Here is an 18,917-nt window from a genome sequence, read left to right as displayed (position 1 = left end):
AATAATAATAATAATAATAATAATAATAATAATAATAATAATAATAATAATAATGTGTAAAAGTGTTGGCCTAGTGAGTTAGAGCAGTGCGCTTGTGATCTGAGAAGGTTCTAAGTATCCGGTTCAATTCCCACTGCCTCCACTCTGGGTTCCTGAGCAAAGCCCTTAACTGCATGCATGAAACTTCCAAAAAAACCTTTAACCTAATTGGGCCTAGTTGTTTTCTGCATGAACCTATCACTATCTTGAATCAATATGGTGGAATGTAGATTCATGTCTTGTCTCATTTGGTTACTCTTTCACAGCTCTGTTAAGCATTTAAGTGAGGTTAGGGCCTGGAGTTATGGCAGGAAACTGCAGTTTGTTGGAATTGCCACCTGCAGCACCAGTAAAGTGCAGAAACTGCCACTTTAACAGGGGTGTTCACAATGAGACTACCTTTAGATGCTTTAGATCGGCCACATTCTGCCCCACCATTACATTTTAACTCATACGGAAGCTGGGAGGCTTTCAATTTAGCTTCTTCTGTGTTTGGTATTGAATTGTTTTGTTATATCATTTGAGCTTAGATTGAAATATTTTTGAAAAACCTTAAAAGAGTGAAGCATTTTTCTTTTCATTCAGGATGAAACTTCTTTATGATCACAATAAATTGCATTTTTTACGTAAAAATGAAAGTCATTGCATTTCTTAAATTATGAGTTGCACACAATACATAAACTGAAATGAAATAGTTAAAAATGGGGGTATGTAAAAAGAAGATGGCTTAGCTATGGCAAACATACCCTGTCTTTAGGTTCAGGATGGCGTCCTCCACCCCCCTCTGGTTGTATTTTCCCATGTACTGGTGCATGTCTGGATAGTTTGAGCGAATGTTTTTCTCTGTGCTCCCGTTGGGCACTGTGCCAAACTTCAGAGGTGGGTACTGCTCCTCTGGATGCTGAAACTATCAGAGGAAAAGAGGGTGAGGAAGGAAAAAGAAGGGGCATGAGACACACCAGCATGTGCACCAATCTGTCTGACCTACTTCTGTCCACTCTCCAGACTTACTTACAGCAATCCTTACCCACTTACAATGAAAAGAGAGCAGTCTGTGGACTTAAAGTAACATTTAAAATCATCTTTTGTGTGTCCTGGAAAAGTAGTAATCAAATTATGATACAAGAGGTTCTATTCATTTCTTAATTCCCATGCGTTAATCAATTTAACATTCAAATGCATGGGATTTGGCTCACTTCAAGACATTGATTCTCCCTCTGCTTTTTCCACCTAATCAGTATTCAAGTGCAGAAGTACCTTCTTGTCCGAGAGACCTGAAACTGTGTCGATGTACTCCTCCTGGATCATGAAGGCAGCCAGGTTAGCAGTGTAGGAGGCCAGAAAAATGACCGCAAAGAAGGCCCAAATCAGCACCATGATCTTGCTTGTGGTTCCTCTTGGGTTTTCCACTGGTACAGAGTTGTTAAAAACAATGGCCCATAAAAGCCATACAGATTTTCCAATGGTGAAAGTGGACCCTCCAGCCTCTAATTAGAACAATAATGGAGAAAAAAAGATTAGAATGATTAGAAGCAGGGATGTTGTTAGGTACAGTATATATATATATAGCTAAAACACAGCCCCCAACATTCACTGTGAATACTAGTAAAAATGGGGGGGAAAGTCCCTAAAGGGTTTTAGCAAAATAATAAAGGTCGATTTATATATTTTTCACTCCCATGCATACCTTTACAATTGCCTGCTTTGTAAAATTTGTTTTTCTCCATTTACTACAATACCCTCTATTGACTCCATTAGTCAGTTAATAAGAGTGATTTGGGTTTTATTCTCTGGGTGTGGGCGTGCTCTTGTTCATCTGGCTTCAGCCTCTGCAGCCATTGATGCATTAGAGATTAAACATCAGTGAGCGTTTCTGAAGTCTGACCACAAAAGATTAGCTACATAGAAGTGCACCTCAAACTCCATCAAATGTTCTACACAAATGTAAGAAAAACAAAATAAGTCAAATGGCGATGAAGTTCGATTCCTCTAATGTGTGGGGTCATTTGAACTTGTCACCAGAGGGGCCAATCTTTGAAAAAACTTTAGAAGTTGCGCTATGCTCCTTAAAATAAAATGCATATTTTACTTTTGGCTAAAAATTAACCTCGGTGGGAGATTATGCAAAAGAAATATATGTTTAACATATGTATATTTAGTCATTTTTGTGAGGGAGGGCATTGGACTGTATGGGACTGTTAATTAAATTCCTCAGTGAATGGTTTCAACAAAATTTTAATGTAAAAATCGAATTGTTTTCCAGACTGAATAGGATCACCAATATACAACACGAATGACCAAATAACTGAAAAAGAAAGCAAGGAAGAAAGCATCAGATAGACATGGGGAAGGAGGTAGAACCCAACAAATGAATTGAAAGACTTGAAAAAAGTTCAAATTTAACTCCAGAATATTCCTGAAGGTGTCCAGACTCTGTTAATCTTTACTCTATTCAACAGCTTAGTATATTGTAACACACCTAAACATTCAGTTTTTTAGTAAACGAAATGTATACTGTATTAAACATCAATTTTCAGTACTGTAAGTTGCCATGGGAGATTGGACTAGAAGAGATGAGAGTTACTGAGTGGGGATATGGTGGAGGATGACAGAGAGGTGAAATTAGGTACACCACTGCACTCATGTAGTAAAGGATATGAATCCAGTGAGCTGCTGAACCAAGGCATCAAGCACATGGAAAATCAGAACAGTACAAAATATGCTGCTGAATAATAAATGGCTGTTTTAATACGGATAACTTTTGGATCCTGCTCAGTATACTGCATGTATAAAAAGGAAATATTGGAATCATTTTATAGACCAACAGATATTCTAAACTTTTATTTCATTAAATTAGCCACCTTTGGCTGGTGTAACAGCGGGACAGCTGGCTACCGTTTCAAAACTTATAATCTTGTTCCCTTTTCCTGAGATAGTCCAGAATAGCTTGCACTTATGTTAGGTAATGATTTGAAGCATGGTATATTCCAGAGGGCATTCCAGTTGCAGAATGCCGTGGTACCTGTTTGGTTGAGTTTACCTCTTACTTTGTACAAACCACCTCCCCTGGATCCAGCAAAACAGCCCTAGAATACCAAACTTCCTTATTTAAGTCTGACTGTTGATTTCCCATACTGGGAAACATCCTCTCACCTCTTTGGTGATGTAGAGACATCTTTTGGGATGAACCACAGATTTAAAACTTTGATTAAGTCCATAATAGTTTCATTCATTCTTCAGTTGTCCAATGGCAGCATTTCATGTCCCAGGCAAGCCTCTTTGTTCTATTCTGGCATCTTAGTAATGGCTTTCTCGCTCATTTGTCCTGTCAAATCTGCAATTCAGTCATCTCTTCACAGTTGAGACAAATCCTGCTTATGAATTTATTATTAAGCTGTGCTTAAAGTTGTTGTACTGTGAGCCATCTATCACACAAGCTACAGTATTATCTTTTAGAAACTTGATCTCCAATTCAGATGTACTTTTGGGTCTGCAAGACCTCTTCCTGTCAGTTTCTGAGTACCCTTTTATGGTGGAAAACTGATACCAGTTGACACATCAATTTTATTTACCATTTTTGTTTAGAAGAGACTTACTCTAAATTTTTTAGTGTTGATGGTCTGTCTCTCTTTTATTGCTTTTATTGTTATTTGCCTATTCCTGGACAAACTGAGCTCACAAGGGTATGATACCACAATGTGTTGTGGTAACATAATAAGTTACCATAACAGGTGCAGGAATTAGGAGCACTGAGTTTCATAGATTGATCCACATAACAGAGTTTCCTGAGCACATTAAAGTTGTTGTCAGAGGTAGTGTTAAAAATAAAAAACACCATTTAATGAGAGGGTGAATTGAAAATATTGGCTGGTAGTTTACATTTGCGCATTTCTTGTTTTTCTTCCAGTTTTGCCAGAGAATGTTCATTATCTAATGATTCGATACATGAGGCATCAGTGATGGACTGTACTCAGACAAATTCATCTATCACGGACATATAGACAGGTTAGACTCATCACTCACTTTTTCCTGTCTGCAGACTGCGATTATAGCCCACAGGGCTGAAAAATTCAAAAATAAAGACAGTCACTGCCACGACAGTGAGGCACATGACGAACATCATCACCCACACTGCTGGACTGTAAGGCTCTGTGAAAAAATAAAAAAGAACAAACAAAAAAAACAAAATAGTTAATTAATTGAATAAAGTACAGAAGATTGTGTTATATAATTTGTACATAAATCAATCTCCTTAAACAAAAGCATTGGAGCAAACACAGTCCTTAGTAGATAAACACTGTTTAATGTTTCTAAGCTCTGCTCGATTCATTGAAGTCAGTAACATTGATCTCCCTCTGGGGCCTCGAGTATGCTGACAGAGTAAAAAAAGACATTAAGAAGACATGAGAAGCTAAAAAAATCTAGATGTAGGGGCCAGCAACCAAAGATCAAGGGTTTTTCTGCAAACTCAACACTTTACATCTACATTAGATGCTGTTCATCAGCAAATGCCTTGCAGTGGGCTAACGGTCTCACCTAAGAAAGCTGATGGTGAAACAGTTCCATTGCTACGGGAGACCATGACACTGATCCCTGTTTCCACAAAGGGAACAGAGAAATCCACAACCTCGGACCTCTCTTCATTGATAGTCAGTGAGCCGATGGCCATGTCCGCCCGCTTGTACACCACCTGAGGAGAACAACAGCAGTGATAGGAAAGAGTTCTAATTATGGAAATTCAAGTAACTGCTCTGAATAGACAAAGCCAATTTTTTTACAGTCCACCATACACTTTTTTTTCCAGTTCACATCCTGACATTTCTGCACCTTGACCCTTTGTACAGCCAAACATGAGGGGAGTCAGTGTTTCGGCTCAGTGCAATTACTGAACACATGTCTCCTGCGCATCTCTTTAGCATGCAGAATGAGCCGGAGACCCGTCTACTCTCTGCAACCATCAAGTAAAACCTCAAAACCGCTGTGTCTGCTGATTGTACAAGCAAAATGTTAATCTACATTAGACATGGCACATCTGCTCTTCAAAACAAATCAGCAGAAAACTGAATCGAAGCGGAACGCAAACCCCCCCCCTCCACCCAGCTTTGCCTAGTCTTTGGATTACCTGATCAAAGAATGGCAGGCTTGGGAGGAGTTGATGAAAATGACAGGAATTAGCTTTAGAAAACAAAATAGGTTTGGTTTCTTCTTTTTTTTTTCATCTTGCAAAAATAGATCTGACAGTCAGCTCTGACCTGGGGTCAAGTTATAAATGATAAGAGCACGAGAGCAGTGAGGAACTGTTTTAGAAACGCAAGACTGGGTGTGCGACAAGTTCCTTCTGTGAGAATGAAACAGTGGAGAGCTTCAATGAAGTCACAAACACTGTGTTGATCTCAATATACGAGTTAGTACTATGCGAGTGCATGATTGTTTCTTTGAGACTTTTCCCACTCCTCCTTTCACCAGCACATCTGTCTTGATTTTACAGGACTGATAACCTATATGACCAAGAAAATATCAAGGACTGACCTTAAATATGTGGGGGTATCTAGTATGCTTTATGCTTATTCTAATACAGTATAAACTGAAACTTTCCACAGAAGTATACAGTGTGAACATAGTGTGGAGAAAAACATATTTTCCGTGTTTTTAACCTTTTTATCGCCCTTTAATGTTTCCAATTAAATGTCAGACTACTTAAGTCACATTGAACCATACAAACGATTATAAATGCATTCTGCTGACACTGGGAGCCAAGTACAATCCAAAGTCTTGGTTGTGTATATGATACACAAATTGATGCTGCAGCCAACAGATTTTTTTTCTAACCTTCTCCAAAGCTGCTGTTTGAATGGTAAATTGGGTTATAAATGGGGAAATTAAAACAGGTACAATGTAAATGACAGAAAAAAATTATGATGGTTTATCTGACCTCTTTTATAGCAAGCAGAATACAATAAAAAAAAGCCAACAATCAGTTGTCATAATCTGTGCAATAACTCAACAAGAAATAAAAGCAGTGGGATAATATTGATGTCTTATGTGTTGATTAAGTTCAACCCCAATTTCCAACCATGTTTTTTTTTTACACAAGTATGACCCAGATGTGTGAACTGTCTTAATTACCAGACCCAAGGCAAAGTCCAATCAAATATTTAACTAATTCAGAATTAACCATTAAATTAAAAGATATAAAAAAACAAAAAGACAGTACCAACAATGACTGATAGTTACTTGAAGTTTAAACAAAAGGACTTGTTCTGCACTTAACATTACCCGTAGTCTTGATGTAAGACTTGAAACTTGACAATAATGATGTGAGACTAAGTTGTGAAGATTTGGTCCCACGTCTTTATTACCTGCCTTACATTCATCACACAGTGTATAGGAAGGCAGGTAGAGAGAACAAGCATTACAACACAATCAAAGACTAACCTCTCCAATCATGCCATTCCAAACGCCATCGATTTTCTTCCCATGCTTCCCATTGGTCACCAAGTAGAGGTCATAGGTAAAACCAACAATCTTAGCTAGGCGCTTTAGGATGTCAATGCAGAAACCTTTGCAGCACTGCTTTAGAGGAGCCAAACCCTCATGAATAGCACTGGGAAAGAAAAGGCAAAAGAAAAAAATACAGAAAATAAATAAAAAGTCTACAGAACATAAATAATACAGCAGGGGCCATTGTGATAGGTTTTATGATATAGTATAGGATAGGGATTGCCATTACACATTTTATCTAAATTGAAACTGCAGTACTTTACAACAGAAAAAGGTTGCATGATTTAAACCTGGCATTGAGGGGTCGTCTGCAGGGAACAGAGTCTCGGATGCAAGTTCCTGAAGCAGCATCTGCAAGCTCCACAATGACAAATGGCCTTTCCTCCAGTGTTACGACGCGTAGGTGCTGGGCATCGTCAGGTGGCTTCAGGAAGGGCCCATAGCGGGACCATGCTGGGTAACGAAGCCTCAGCACACCATTCTCCCACCAGCCTACCTAGGGGAACAGAAGAGAGAAACATTAGAGAAGGATGCACTTTTTATTCCCTCTCTTTGTAGTGATAAATCAACACTGTATTCTTTCCTAACAGAAATGAACAGAAAGCATCAAAAACAATCAACTGTAACTCTGTTGACTTTCTGTCTGCATCTTGAAGGCAGTTTCTGTAAAAGGGAAAGGTGCTCAATTATTTCTCGAATAGGTTATTAAAACAAAGGATTTTTAATTTGAAAATATTGACAGATCTAGTTCATGGTACAATTTTTGAACTCACACGCATTCCAAATTTAGAAAAAAAAGTTCTCAAATTGCTTACCTGTTATGTGTCATTTTATTTAAATGGAGATAAAAAAAATTTTATTTTTCATAGTGGCCTTTGACTGTGCAATGTAAATATTATTAGTTATATTTCCAAACTTTTTCATTTGTTTTCTTTTACTAAATAATATCTTTTCAAAAACACTCATTATATATATATATATATATATATATATATACTATACCACTTATCTTAATGTGTAACTTGTATTCTCTTTAACTGTTTGTTTTGTTTTTCATGAACACTTTCAATTGTCTAACCCTTGAAAGTTTTAAATAAACTCATTAATTGTATAAATAAATTTACGTTGCCATTATCCCCAGCATCTTTTCTTTCCCAAGGCAATACACTCAGCAGCTCTTGGATATTTGTCTTGGCCTTATGAGCAATAAGTTTGTCTTTTCTTTCACGAACACATCATACTATTTTAATGATCATACAATTTTATGAATTTTATAGGTTAAATAGCATCTGTTGCTGATTAGTGATGTTCTTTGTCTTCTCTGTCATCTAATAAGTTGCTTTTAAGCTTACTGGGCTGAATTTAAGCCATTTGTATCACTTTATTATTGAATAACTGAAACATCCTGTGAAATGAAATAATATACTGTAAGTCACTACTTTCCCCTTATTCAAGTTGCAGACACAAAGAAATAATCAGCTTTTTGCTCGTGTTCACAACTTATTATTTTTTTATCAGAGAGCTGGGCTAAAACAAAGAGGAACATTGTGATTAAGTGGCTTTGGAAGTGTAACCATGTGAGGAATAAGGTCATCGATCCCTTTGCGCCTACGCCTGGTAACATTAGCTGTTCCTTTGGAGTGGCGGTCCTTGTGATCAGATGGTTTAAATCTCCTGCGGGTTAAGAATCAATTGACTTGAATCATTTAGTGATTGTGTTCCTGCACGAGTGAATTAGGACCGTACAGAGCTGTGAGGAGAATAGGTAATTTCTGGACTTACAGTTTGGCTTGTATACCAATAGTTAGCTATTCTGTTGTTGTGAAATACTTAACAATCCTTTGTACCTCTCCAACTTGGATTCTGAGGTGACACCATCTAAATGCAGTTTTCTGAGGGAGTTGCTTAGCTAGAATATTTTAATTAACCACAACAAAATCACCAAAATTGATTTTTAAAGAGCTGCTGTTCTTTAACCCGAGACAGTATGTAGGTAGGTTAAAAATTTGATAGCTGCATACATTCTGTGGGCAAGGGTTAAAAACTAAATTTTTCTACATTTAGGCATAATAGTTAGACACAAATAGGAAAATAGGGTGGAACTGGCAACCGAAGTGAAATTTTGACATGACATTCTTATTTATAATGCATTTTAATGTTTAGATTATACTGTAGTTGATGGTTTTCAACTACAGTACACATGAGCCACTACCAGATTATCAATATATCATAATATGGAATAAAACTATCATTGCTGCTCAGTAATTACATAATAATATATATTTATATATTGTTTAATACAAATTAATAATTAATTAATTACCATTTATGTAAACACCTTAATTCAGGATTCATTTTTCAATTGAACATGTATGCCTACATGGTTACATACATATATCCTGCATTGCATTATCTTAGTGTTATACTTTTTTCTGATGTGTGTTCTTTGTTTTAATCTGTAATTTAATTTCAACAAACTGCCCTACCTCATTTGGTTGTTTTCTCTCTTTTGTGTTACTCCAGTAAACACCTATTATATCTTCTGAGTTCAGTGATTTGTTTTCCAGTTTATCTGTTGTTGTCTGTTGTCATCCAGACCCATTTTAGTATTGCTTATTGTGGCAGATTAATTACTAAAAGAATGAGGTTTAATCTGCAGCATGAATATGCAAATTTGTTAAAGAATCTGTCAAATTTTAATCCACTATCTTAAAATCATAAAACCCTTTATGTTTGTTCATTAGTTTCAAACAGTTCAATATGTATTTTTCTTCTGATGAAATACATTTTCCAGTGGTGCCAAGTGGAAGAAAGTTTGTTTGTTTTGTAATTTATGGCAAAGGACTGTGGAAAAAGCAGACTAGATCTCAGTTAAGGCAAAAACTGCTTTCTGATTAAACTGATATCAGCTGGTTAGTCAAGATATCCAGTCGGATGTTTTACGGACATATTAGTTGTAGCTAGTCAAAGGTAGTTTTCCACAGTTACATTAATAGCAGTGATGGATGGATGGATGAATCAATTGATAGATGGCATTTCACTTGATGGATGGTATTTCACAGAAACAAACTGTGATCATTCTAAAACATAAACCAATAGAATAGTATGACAGAACTTTTTTAAACCTTGGTAAACATATCTGTAAAAATCTAACTAATGTAATACATGGTCATAAGTTGTGCTTCAGATTTTCAACCAGGTTCTGTAGTCTCCTGCATCGCAGGGAAAAGGTTTGAAAAAGACAACCCCTATTGCACCAAATATTATTGCGAGAATGTCAGTAAGTTATTCATTAAATTTATCCTTCTCTATTATGTGTGAATAAAGTGTAATAATTTTGTCATTCTTTTTATTGCGGAAAGAGAGAAGCATAGACATTAAAAATATGAAAAACCAGCATTGCCATAGATGAGAGACCCCAAACAACACAATAAACAAGCTTAAAGAGTACAGGCCTCATAAAGCCAGAACACACACAGAGATAGAGTTATATTTGATTATGCTGCACATGTACTGCTTTACATATTGTGCTTCTATCATGTTTTTTTTTTCACTTGGCCAAAATAATAACTATGTTGAAAGGAAGCAGTTACTAGACAAATATTTGCATGACAAAATGCATCAGAACATGCAAATACAGTCTTTATATTAGCCCTTCATATACTGGTAAATTGGAGGAATAACACAATTATAAGACAAATTTAAATGATTAAGTAAGAAACCCCAGATGCACATGGTTTCTAGAGTAAAAAGGTCTGTTGAAGGCTTAAATACATCTCTTTAACCTCAAAGACCACCATGCACCCTGCAGCCTACTTTTAATTGAATTTAACCAACTTAAATAATTCAAAAGGGTCCAATTTAGAAGCACTGAGTTACTAACAGACATTACAAAAAGACATGCCTGAGTAACATAAGCCATCATTTTTGCATGAATAGAAAAAATAATTACAGGTTTAGAACTCTGTCTATCACTGACCTGAAAATAAATGTATTTCATTAATCTTTCAATATCTAGGTGTAAGTCTTAAAATGTCCCATTTTTAAGTTTGCAGAAAGGTGGAACATTAAAAAAAAAATGTATTCTGTATATTTAGTATATTTAGTTATTGACAAGCATAAACAGAGGCACATAAACACACACATATACATATACTGTATATATATAAATATTTAAAAGAAAGACCGAAATAAAAATCTGATTGCTTAGGCAGGCCAGAACAGTAAAGTATGGCAGCTTTTGTGCAGCCTGTCTGTCAGTGCAGTGTAAGCGCTGGCAGAGAGGAGGAGGAGGTGGAGACCATGACAGTGTCTCTACTGCACTTCGACCGCAGCTCGGCAAAAGACATTCAATCAAAACATAGACAGGAAACAGACAAAGCTTACTGAGGAGAATGCTGCACTCTATGAGACAAATACTCAGAAAGAAGCAGACACACATGTCAGGAAAAGAAGAAAAAGAAAATAGCAGAGCAAAGTCTTGAATATCGTGCGGCAGAGAAAGGATTTTCCCTTAAAGCAAAGTTTTAGGACCGGGAGTCACTTTAAGGTAAAGTTTTACTCCTCAGCCACTAAGAGTAGCTTTTATAAATGGTTATTAAATTCTGTTAATATCACATCCCTGTGCTGTGTCTATAGCTGAAAGACACCCCGCCTAATGCTGAACAACCTCAAGCACTCGTCTGCAGAGGTTCAGTCCGCTAGGTCTTGGGGCGCCCAAGCTCTAAGTGATGGTACAGTCATTGTAAAAATAATATCAAATATTCAACAGCATGGATGTGTATAATAGGCAGATAGAGGCAGTGCATTTATGCAAGAAGGGGAGTGGGCATATTTGTCTTTGCAAACAGTAGTCTCCTTTGTGTCCACACTGGATGTCTGTGGAAGTTGTGAGCATGATTTTCTGTGTGTGGGGGCAGCTTTCACAACCTAGGTTTGCAGTTAGTGGAAGGATCGGCACAGGAGTCTCTAATTGAAAGGAATTTGAAGAAAATGGCAGAAGTCAATGTAATACGACATGCTGAGACTGGACGTTGGTGGGCTGTTAAAACCAGCAGGGAACTAAGAACCACTGATGTGTGTTGCATGCTTGTGTGCGCCTATTTCTGTCATTGCTGGAGCGAATGATCTAAGCATGTTGTGCGTCTTTATGCATGTACAGGGAGGCATTATAGAAGCTGGTATGGAGCTGAGAAAATTAGCACCACACACAATCTTCTGATACTGACTAGGGTTGAAATCTATCTATATAAAAAACGGAAACCATCTCAAACAGGTGACAAGACTTCCTGGCAAGAATGCGAAGGAAGAAAAATAGTTTAACAGAATATGCATGACAGATGAAAGCTGGTGATTCTTGAGAGGCATGCGCAAAGTACTTTATATAGTATGTCTGTCCCCGAGCAGAAAGTTTTGACATCTAGAAATCTTAATCATTTGTGTATGTTTTTATCAAGCAAGAACCTAAAACAGAAAAATCAAAACTACCGACCAGATAAAACAACAGGATATTGATGTTGAATGTCTAATGACAAAATATGAGAACAATTATGCTTTTATGTTAAAGAAGGTTGAAACATTATAACACTGATACAAAATTTTCCAATTTTGTTTATCATGTTTTTAAAAGGGTAATTGACACCTTTGCAACTTTGTTTTAATTAAAGAATGAATATAAAGTTCTACAGTTGTACTTTACATTTTTTTTACTAAACACCTATTGATGCTTTATGCATAACATTTGCTACATATATGATGTTTATTATCATCATTTTGATGATTAGATGATTGCTTGCCAGTAGCATCAACACTTGTTAATTACTAACTGTTCTGTCTGTGGCAATGCAGTCCAAAATTAAGCCTCTGCTAACACAAAGATTTAATCTAAGGTTTAAATTCAAGTGATATTTTGCTGCAATTCTTTAAAATGCCTCTTTTTTACTGCTGTTCCTTTCTAATCCCAGCCATAAAAAGAATTTAAAGGCAGAGTTTCTTCCATAAATGCCTTCAATTGCTAGAATCTCCTGGACATGATATATAAGGCAACTCTGAACACAGAAATTTCTGAATTTATCATTACAATCAACTGCACTATAGTGGTTTTATTTTCTTATGATCATGGGTTTATTCTTGGTCTCAAATTAATAGGTCAAGTAAAACATAAATATTTCAGAGTTTGCAGAGCTTTTAAGCCAAAAATCAACCAAACTGGAATGAAGAAGTTTTTTTTAAGTATCCTTGATAGTGGAATAATGTCTGTAGAGCACAGAACTTAAATATTTTTCCTCATCTGATTGATTAATTGCCTCAAAGCTAAAACGCTCAGTTCCTAGAACATATAGAAGCAATGAACAGCATATACAGAGCCTCTAAATAAAACAACTCATGACAAATATAAAATTTACTCTGCAAACAGGAATATAGCTGCTGTTCTTTTCTAGTAACCCTGGCTCCATGTTTGCCCATCTGAAGAGTTATGAAAATTTGTTTAATCCATAACTAATTGTTTCTGTTTTTGCCTTATGTCAGACTAACATATTTCAAATGATCAATTCATTAAAATTTTGTCATTTAGGTCACGTGTGTTTTTTGCATTGAATCTCCTAAGAATGTCATTCTTTTAATCTTACTGTTAAATCAGAAATACTATGAACCTGAAATACTTAGTTTTTTATTTTATTTTGTTGTGAGCTTGTGGATGAGCTGTTGGTGTGCTTTTGGAGTAAAGCCAGCCTTCCAGATACTACTTCACTTTTCTGCTATGTCATTCTGCGCGAAATGTTTCCATGCAGCAGTCCAAACCTGATGCATGCAGGACCTGTCCATGCATCGCCTCCTTGTGACTGACTCCAGGTGGCTCATTTGGGTTTTAGATGTTGACATATTTAGCTGTCATCCATTACAAATTGATTCAAACTGCATAACGGATGAACAACGGGGGGGAGCTGTGCATCATAGTGCAGCTCAATAGAGTCAGCATGGATTACCACAATAACTAAAAAAGCTTCAATTTGTGAAGGAAAAGTAAACACACCGATGAAGGGGTCTGTGTGAATATGGGGTAATTAATTGTGGCGGTTTGGCTATTCCTATAAAAGGTTCAACAGTTTTCTACATTTTCACAATATGTGGATAACTTCCTAATTATTTTTGTCCTTTATCCTTACGTTTATATAAATTATCAGGATGATCAGTCTACTTTATTGTATCTTGTCAGAAATTTTCTTTTTAAAGGATTCATTTATTTTATATTATAGTAATCAAGCATACTGTAGCAATTTGAAACTAAACTAAAAAAAAAATGGGTTAATTACATAACAATGGGGGAGACAGTGGCATAGAATGCAAAAGTGTACAATTTACTTATTTCTTACATCATTAAATAGACAATAATTAAAGAGGTATTATAGAGTTTTCCAATGCTGTACTCCTCTGTTCATTCTCGTAGCTTGAGCTTGTACTTGACAAGTTTTTTTTTTTTCTTTTTTTACAATAAACGAAGCTGCAAACGGTGTCTCAGGTGAACTAGATGCAAGTTGCTTCTGAATATTCACGGAATCCTTCTTGAACGCAACACTTTGATTATTTTCTAGAACATTCTCATTTAAGATGGATGTGCTGAACGTCATAGCATCATTACCGAACAGAGCCGGAACTTCCGATCCAAAGTACATTAAGGAAAGTTGGCAACAGGCTTATAGATGAATTGGTGCTGAAGTACTGAGCAGTCAACCTGCTCAACAAATAATATTTTAGTCATAAAGGGTAAACAAAAACCAATTTTATAGATATATTTCAGTAAACACTTGCATACCGTATCTTTAAACCTTTTGACAGCACTATATGCTCCACCTGTTGCTGCGTAATATGCTCTGCTTCCCCTGTACCTGCTATGACAGAGTCAAAGACGGAACAGATGCAAGGAGGTGTTTCCTTCCATAGCCATTATAAAGGTGTTTGCAATAAAGAAAAGAGTATAAAGCTTCTGTGTACAGGCTTACCCAAATAAAGCTTTAGTATCACTCACCAAAACTCTGCACAATAACAACGATATCTGCAGCTTTACTGGCATTTTGAAACATGAGCAGAAAAAGGCTGTCTATAGGCCATCTCTTTTTAATTGCAGGTCTGGAGACATTTACACGAGATCTGCCAGTAGTTATGTGAGGGGAAAGGGGCAGTTGCAATCTGTTTCTTTTGTTTTGGCACATAGGCCAGGTTCAAAAAGCCCTATGATTGAGACACCAAAAAATTGCATTCCTTAAAAAACAAAAAAAAACAAAACCCAAACATTTTCAAATGTTAAATAGGCTTTTGCCTTTTTCTTCAAACTCCCACTCCTGTTAGTTGACTCTAACATGTCAGTTAGCAATGTATTTCATGTTCATGGTGGTTAATATCAATTGTTTCAATAAAATGTCACTATCCTATTGCTTTAAGCAAGGATTAATAATTATTATGCTGAAATTGTGAGGGTTTATTTTAATGGGGTTTCATGGTGGATTTCTGCACGGGGGGTCGGAACAAACCAAAATATATTAAATGTGTATCCAGGATACTATGCATATTGTATTAGTGTTTGAGTTTGGTACTAATTAGACAAAGTCTAGAGCAAAAAAGGGCAACATTCACTTCTTTTCTTTGATTCAAATGTCTATCTTCATTAAAGATGCTGCAGCAAATGTTTCTTCTTTTTTGTTATGTTATTCACTATGAATTAAAAAGCAGGAAAATTGAAATATAGATTATCAATGGCAGCTTAACAAAAGCACCAAATCCCATGTACAGTTAATTGGTCTTCACAAATCATCTGCCTTGGAGCCCTGACAGTCTGAATAAAACCTTACTACCTGACTGTCCTCCTTGCTCACTTCAAGTCCTATTTTCCAGATGCCAATGTAGAACAGAGCTTCTGTTCAAGCTTGGACAGAATAATTAAGAATTCAGTGTTGTTTAAAATAGGAAAAGCAATGCATATGCTTTTATCTCCACGCTTTCAAACCAAGCATATTTGCTATAAAGTTTCCGAAATGATTTGTGATATTACTGAGTTTTAAAGCAAATAAGATTTCAAAACAAATAAGTTTGATGGTAGACTCATTAGAAAAAAATAAAAAATATCTATAATCAACATGAGCAAACATATGAAATGAAAAACATAATTAAACTGTTATTTGTCTGCCAAATTACAGATTCTCAAACATCTTAATATTTATATTTTTATAAAGCACAATTGCTGTATGTGACACAACTCTTTCCTCGTTTGATAGTCATTGATAGTCATGCAATCCCATGCAATTCCCAGCACACGGTTATATTTAAGTAGTTATTTCATGTCCTTACATCTTCCCATCCTCTGCCAGGTGTCCACGAGATGACGTCCAGGAATGGGTTGGCCAGGTAACCGTCACTATTGAAGGAATAGTCTCGACCACCCAGTGTTATGTTGCTGAAATACCTGCAGGTTTGCGAGAATTAAGTGGAAGAAAGGGAGAAGTGTTAAATACGTCAAATGCACCACCAGTCTCTTAAATATAAGTTTCCGAATACTTGAAGAAGTCAGCTCCGGTTTTTACTCAATTGTTGCACTCCATGGAAGTTCAAAAATTGGACCTCAAACACCCGAGCAACCTTATTTTAGATGCATGTCTTATAAAACTGTGGAGTTGATGCACAGAGATCAGCTATTAGAAAGTCATGCTACATGGTAGTTAAAGGACAACTAACCCCTAAATTAACATTTTCTTTTTTTTCTAATAAACTGCATACACGGAAATATATGCTATCTATGTCATGGGCATTATTCAACAATTTGCTCTACATTTGCTGCAGTCCTGCTTTTGTGTCTAAAACTGTGTGGTTCCCTCCTCGGGATATAACTAAGTTTACTGCTACTGATTTTGAATCAGTGTTAGAGTTGGCTTTCCTGTTATTACAATACTATCCTGAAAAATGCTTACATCCCTGGTTCTGCCATATGGGTTACTCTTGGTCCACAGATTCATTGATGTCATTCCCCTGTTTGAATACCACTTTTAAACTCAGCATATTGCATATATTTATGGTGAAAACACATCCATATTTATGTGTATGTGTGTACACCACAACCATAGCAGATTAATCATCATCATTCAAAAACAGAATAGTTATTGTTATGCAAATTGCCTTGTAAACAAAGCTGGTGGTTGTGTTGGTGCAGATTTACACAGCTGCTAAGGGTTCTGTGCAGAGAGCAGCTGAAACAAATTTTTAAATATTAGGGTGTTCAAAGCTAATTGCTTAGTTTAAGCAACAGTTGAAAAACGTTTTTCTATTTTATTTGTGTCTAAATAAAAACCTACCCCTACCCTTACTCTACCTTAGAACTTATCAAGAGCATAATCATTATTGTTAAAAGGGTAATTATAAAAGAGAAAAATTCTAACTTTAGTGTAGAACGTTTGCAAACTGATCCCTTTAAGAACACCATCGATATGAGTAAGATGCACATCTTTTGAAGATTGTAGGTGTTTAGTGAGTTGCATCTTTAGAAACAATTGATAAATCTGCTACAGGTGACACATTGCCAGGATAGTGTCAATTTTCTACCAGAGTTAAAGAAGAGAATTTCATTCAGGCCAAAATATCTGTGGCTGCAAAGAAAGAAAAAACGGATAATGCAAACGATAGGGCTTGGAAAATCATTGATGAATTTTATCAGGCAAAAATCACTACAAGTACTTTCATAGACAATTGTTAATCTGATTAATTATATTTGTATCATATCATATACATTACAAAACAGAGCACCTATTACATACTTTATTTGTTTGAAGCTAAATCTATGAGGACACAGTGGGATCGTCTGTTAATCCAATCAATAAAAAGGATCGGACACACTAAAATGTGAGTATCTTTAATATCAAACAATTGCTGCAGGAGACAGGATAGAACTTTAAAGGCTCTTCTTTTGTCAAGTCATTGGCTTCAAAAAATGGAGGAACACTTAAAACTGGTTCTTGTTAAATGACAGAAACTGGTTGTTGCAGAATGTAAACAGTAGGTAGCAGTGCAAAAAGATGGTGCAGCTTTCCACTCTGTTGCTGAACATACTTAATACACAAACTGTAAATAATCCATTAATCATTTTAGCATAATTTCCACACTGATGGCACTGTGCTTCATTTAATGGAATGACTACAAAAATACTAATTAATTATACATTTGAGTCACTTAGAGCTTCCCCAATATCAACTCTGATCCACATGCAGTGCATACCTGTTGTTAGAATAAACAATGCTAATGATAATCCAGGAAGATAACAAGAATAACATAAACAACCTGTTAAAGTCTGCTGCTGTGTGTTTTAACAGCCTATGAGGGATATATTAAAAGCAGCTCATTAATATACATGAGACATGGTCCGCTTGCTACAGATGCTACGGTAATTTTGCCAACTCACAACTACAAGCACCAGCATCATCTATTTTGCATGGATGATAGCCAGCCCCAAATTCAGATATCCCCCCTGCTCCTGCTCGCTGACACTGAATCTGCTAATTCAACCCATATATCTCTTGGCTAATTCTGGCCATGATCCAAATTTCCTCTCTAAAACTTTCACCTCATGCTACCTCTATTTTTGTTTCCTCCCATGAAGCACATTTTGTCTGGTGCCAGTGAGCTATCATAAAAATGAAAATTATTCAAATTCCTTGTTGGTTCCAATTTCTTCAGGTTACAACCAGAAAAAATAATTGTATTCTGGTGCAGTGCATGAGATAGGGCAACAGAAAGTAGTTCAGCATTGTGAAATGAGAAAAAAAACATTATTTTTTTTACAAATAAACATTTAAAATGGGTAATGTGTTTTAGATTCAGCTCTCTTACTTTGATGCAACTAAAAATGAGTCAATCAATCTTTTTATTAGCTGTTACTAATCAGTAAATAGAATTGATCTGCATAATCTTATCATAATGTTATTGGAACTACTTCAGAGCCAATCAATAAAAAAATGAACAAGCACAACATCCATGCTGTATTTTCTAGATTAAGATACATTGTCCCGGATCCCTTGCTAATAAATGAACACAAACGTATCATGCTCTGCAAATTAAAGGTACTGTGGATGATCTTTAAGCTTTAAATTCTGGGGCAAAATCTTATCTATTGGCCTGCTCTTGCTGTGCATGTACAATTCTAGTGTTTATGTATTGAGCTAGCTTTGGTTCTGCTGGCTTAAGCTCTCACTGTATAGTTAGAAAATGACTAATAATTGCATGAAGCAGTCTTGCAGGTTTAGGAGATGAAGAGGAAGGCTTTAGAAGAATGTATATATATATATATATATATATATATATATATATATATATATATATATATATATATATATATATAT

The 18,917-nt window shown here is 35.9% G+C and overlaps 1 protein-coding gene across 1 annotated transcript in view; it reads right to left on the bottom strand.

Annotated features, from left to right (window-relative positions):
- LOC107100309 (glutamate receptor ionotropic, NMDA 2D-like) overlaps positions 1–18,917 on the bottom strand; it is a 103,047-nt gene that overhangs the window by 27,507 nt on the left and 56,623 nt on the right. Inside the window, exons 6-12 of the mRNA XM_015398751.1 lie at positions 15,883–15,997; positions 6,831–7,036; positions 6,475–6,643; positions 4,576–4,729; positions 4,063–4,188; positions 1,297–1,526; positions 786–946 (exon numbers count right to left, since the gene is read on the bottom strand). Coding sequence (XP_015254237.1) covers positions 786–946; positions 1,297–1,526; positions 4,063–4,188; positions 4,576–4,729; positions 6,475–6,643; positions 6,831–7,036; positions 15,883–15,997 — 1,161 coding nt within the window. The remainder of the gene's footprint in view (positions 1–785; positions 947–1,296; positions 1,527–4,062; positions 4,189–4,575; positions 4,730–6,474; positions 6,644–6,830; positions 7,037–15,882; positions 15,998–18,917) is intronic.

This window comes from Cyprinodon variegatus, unplaced genomic scaffold (assembly GCF_000732505.1).
Source record: "Cyprinodon variegatus isolate N-32 unplaced genomic scaffold, C_variegatus-1.0 Scaffold958, whole genome shotgun sequence".
Lineage (NCBI taxonomy): Eukaryota > Metazoa > Chordata > Actinopteri > Cyprinodontiformes > Cyprinodontidae > Cyprinodon > Cyprinodon variegatus.
Note: the sequence above shows the minus strand (reverse complement) of the source record. Positions and strands in the feature narration are given on the sequence as shown.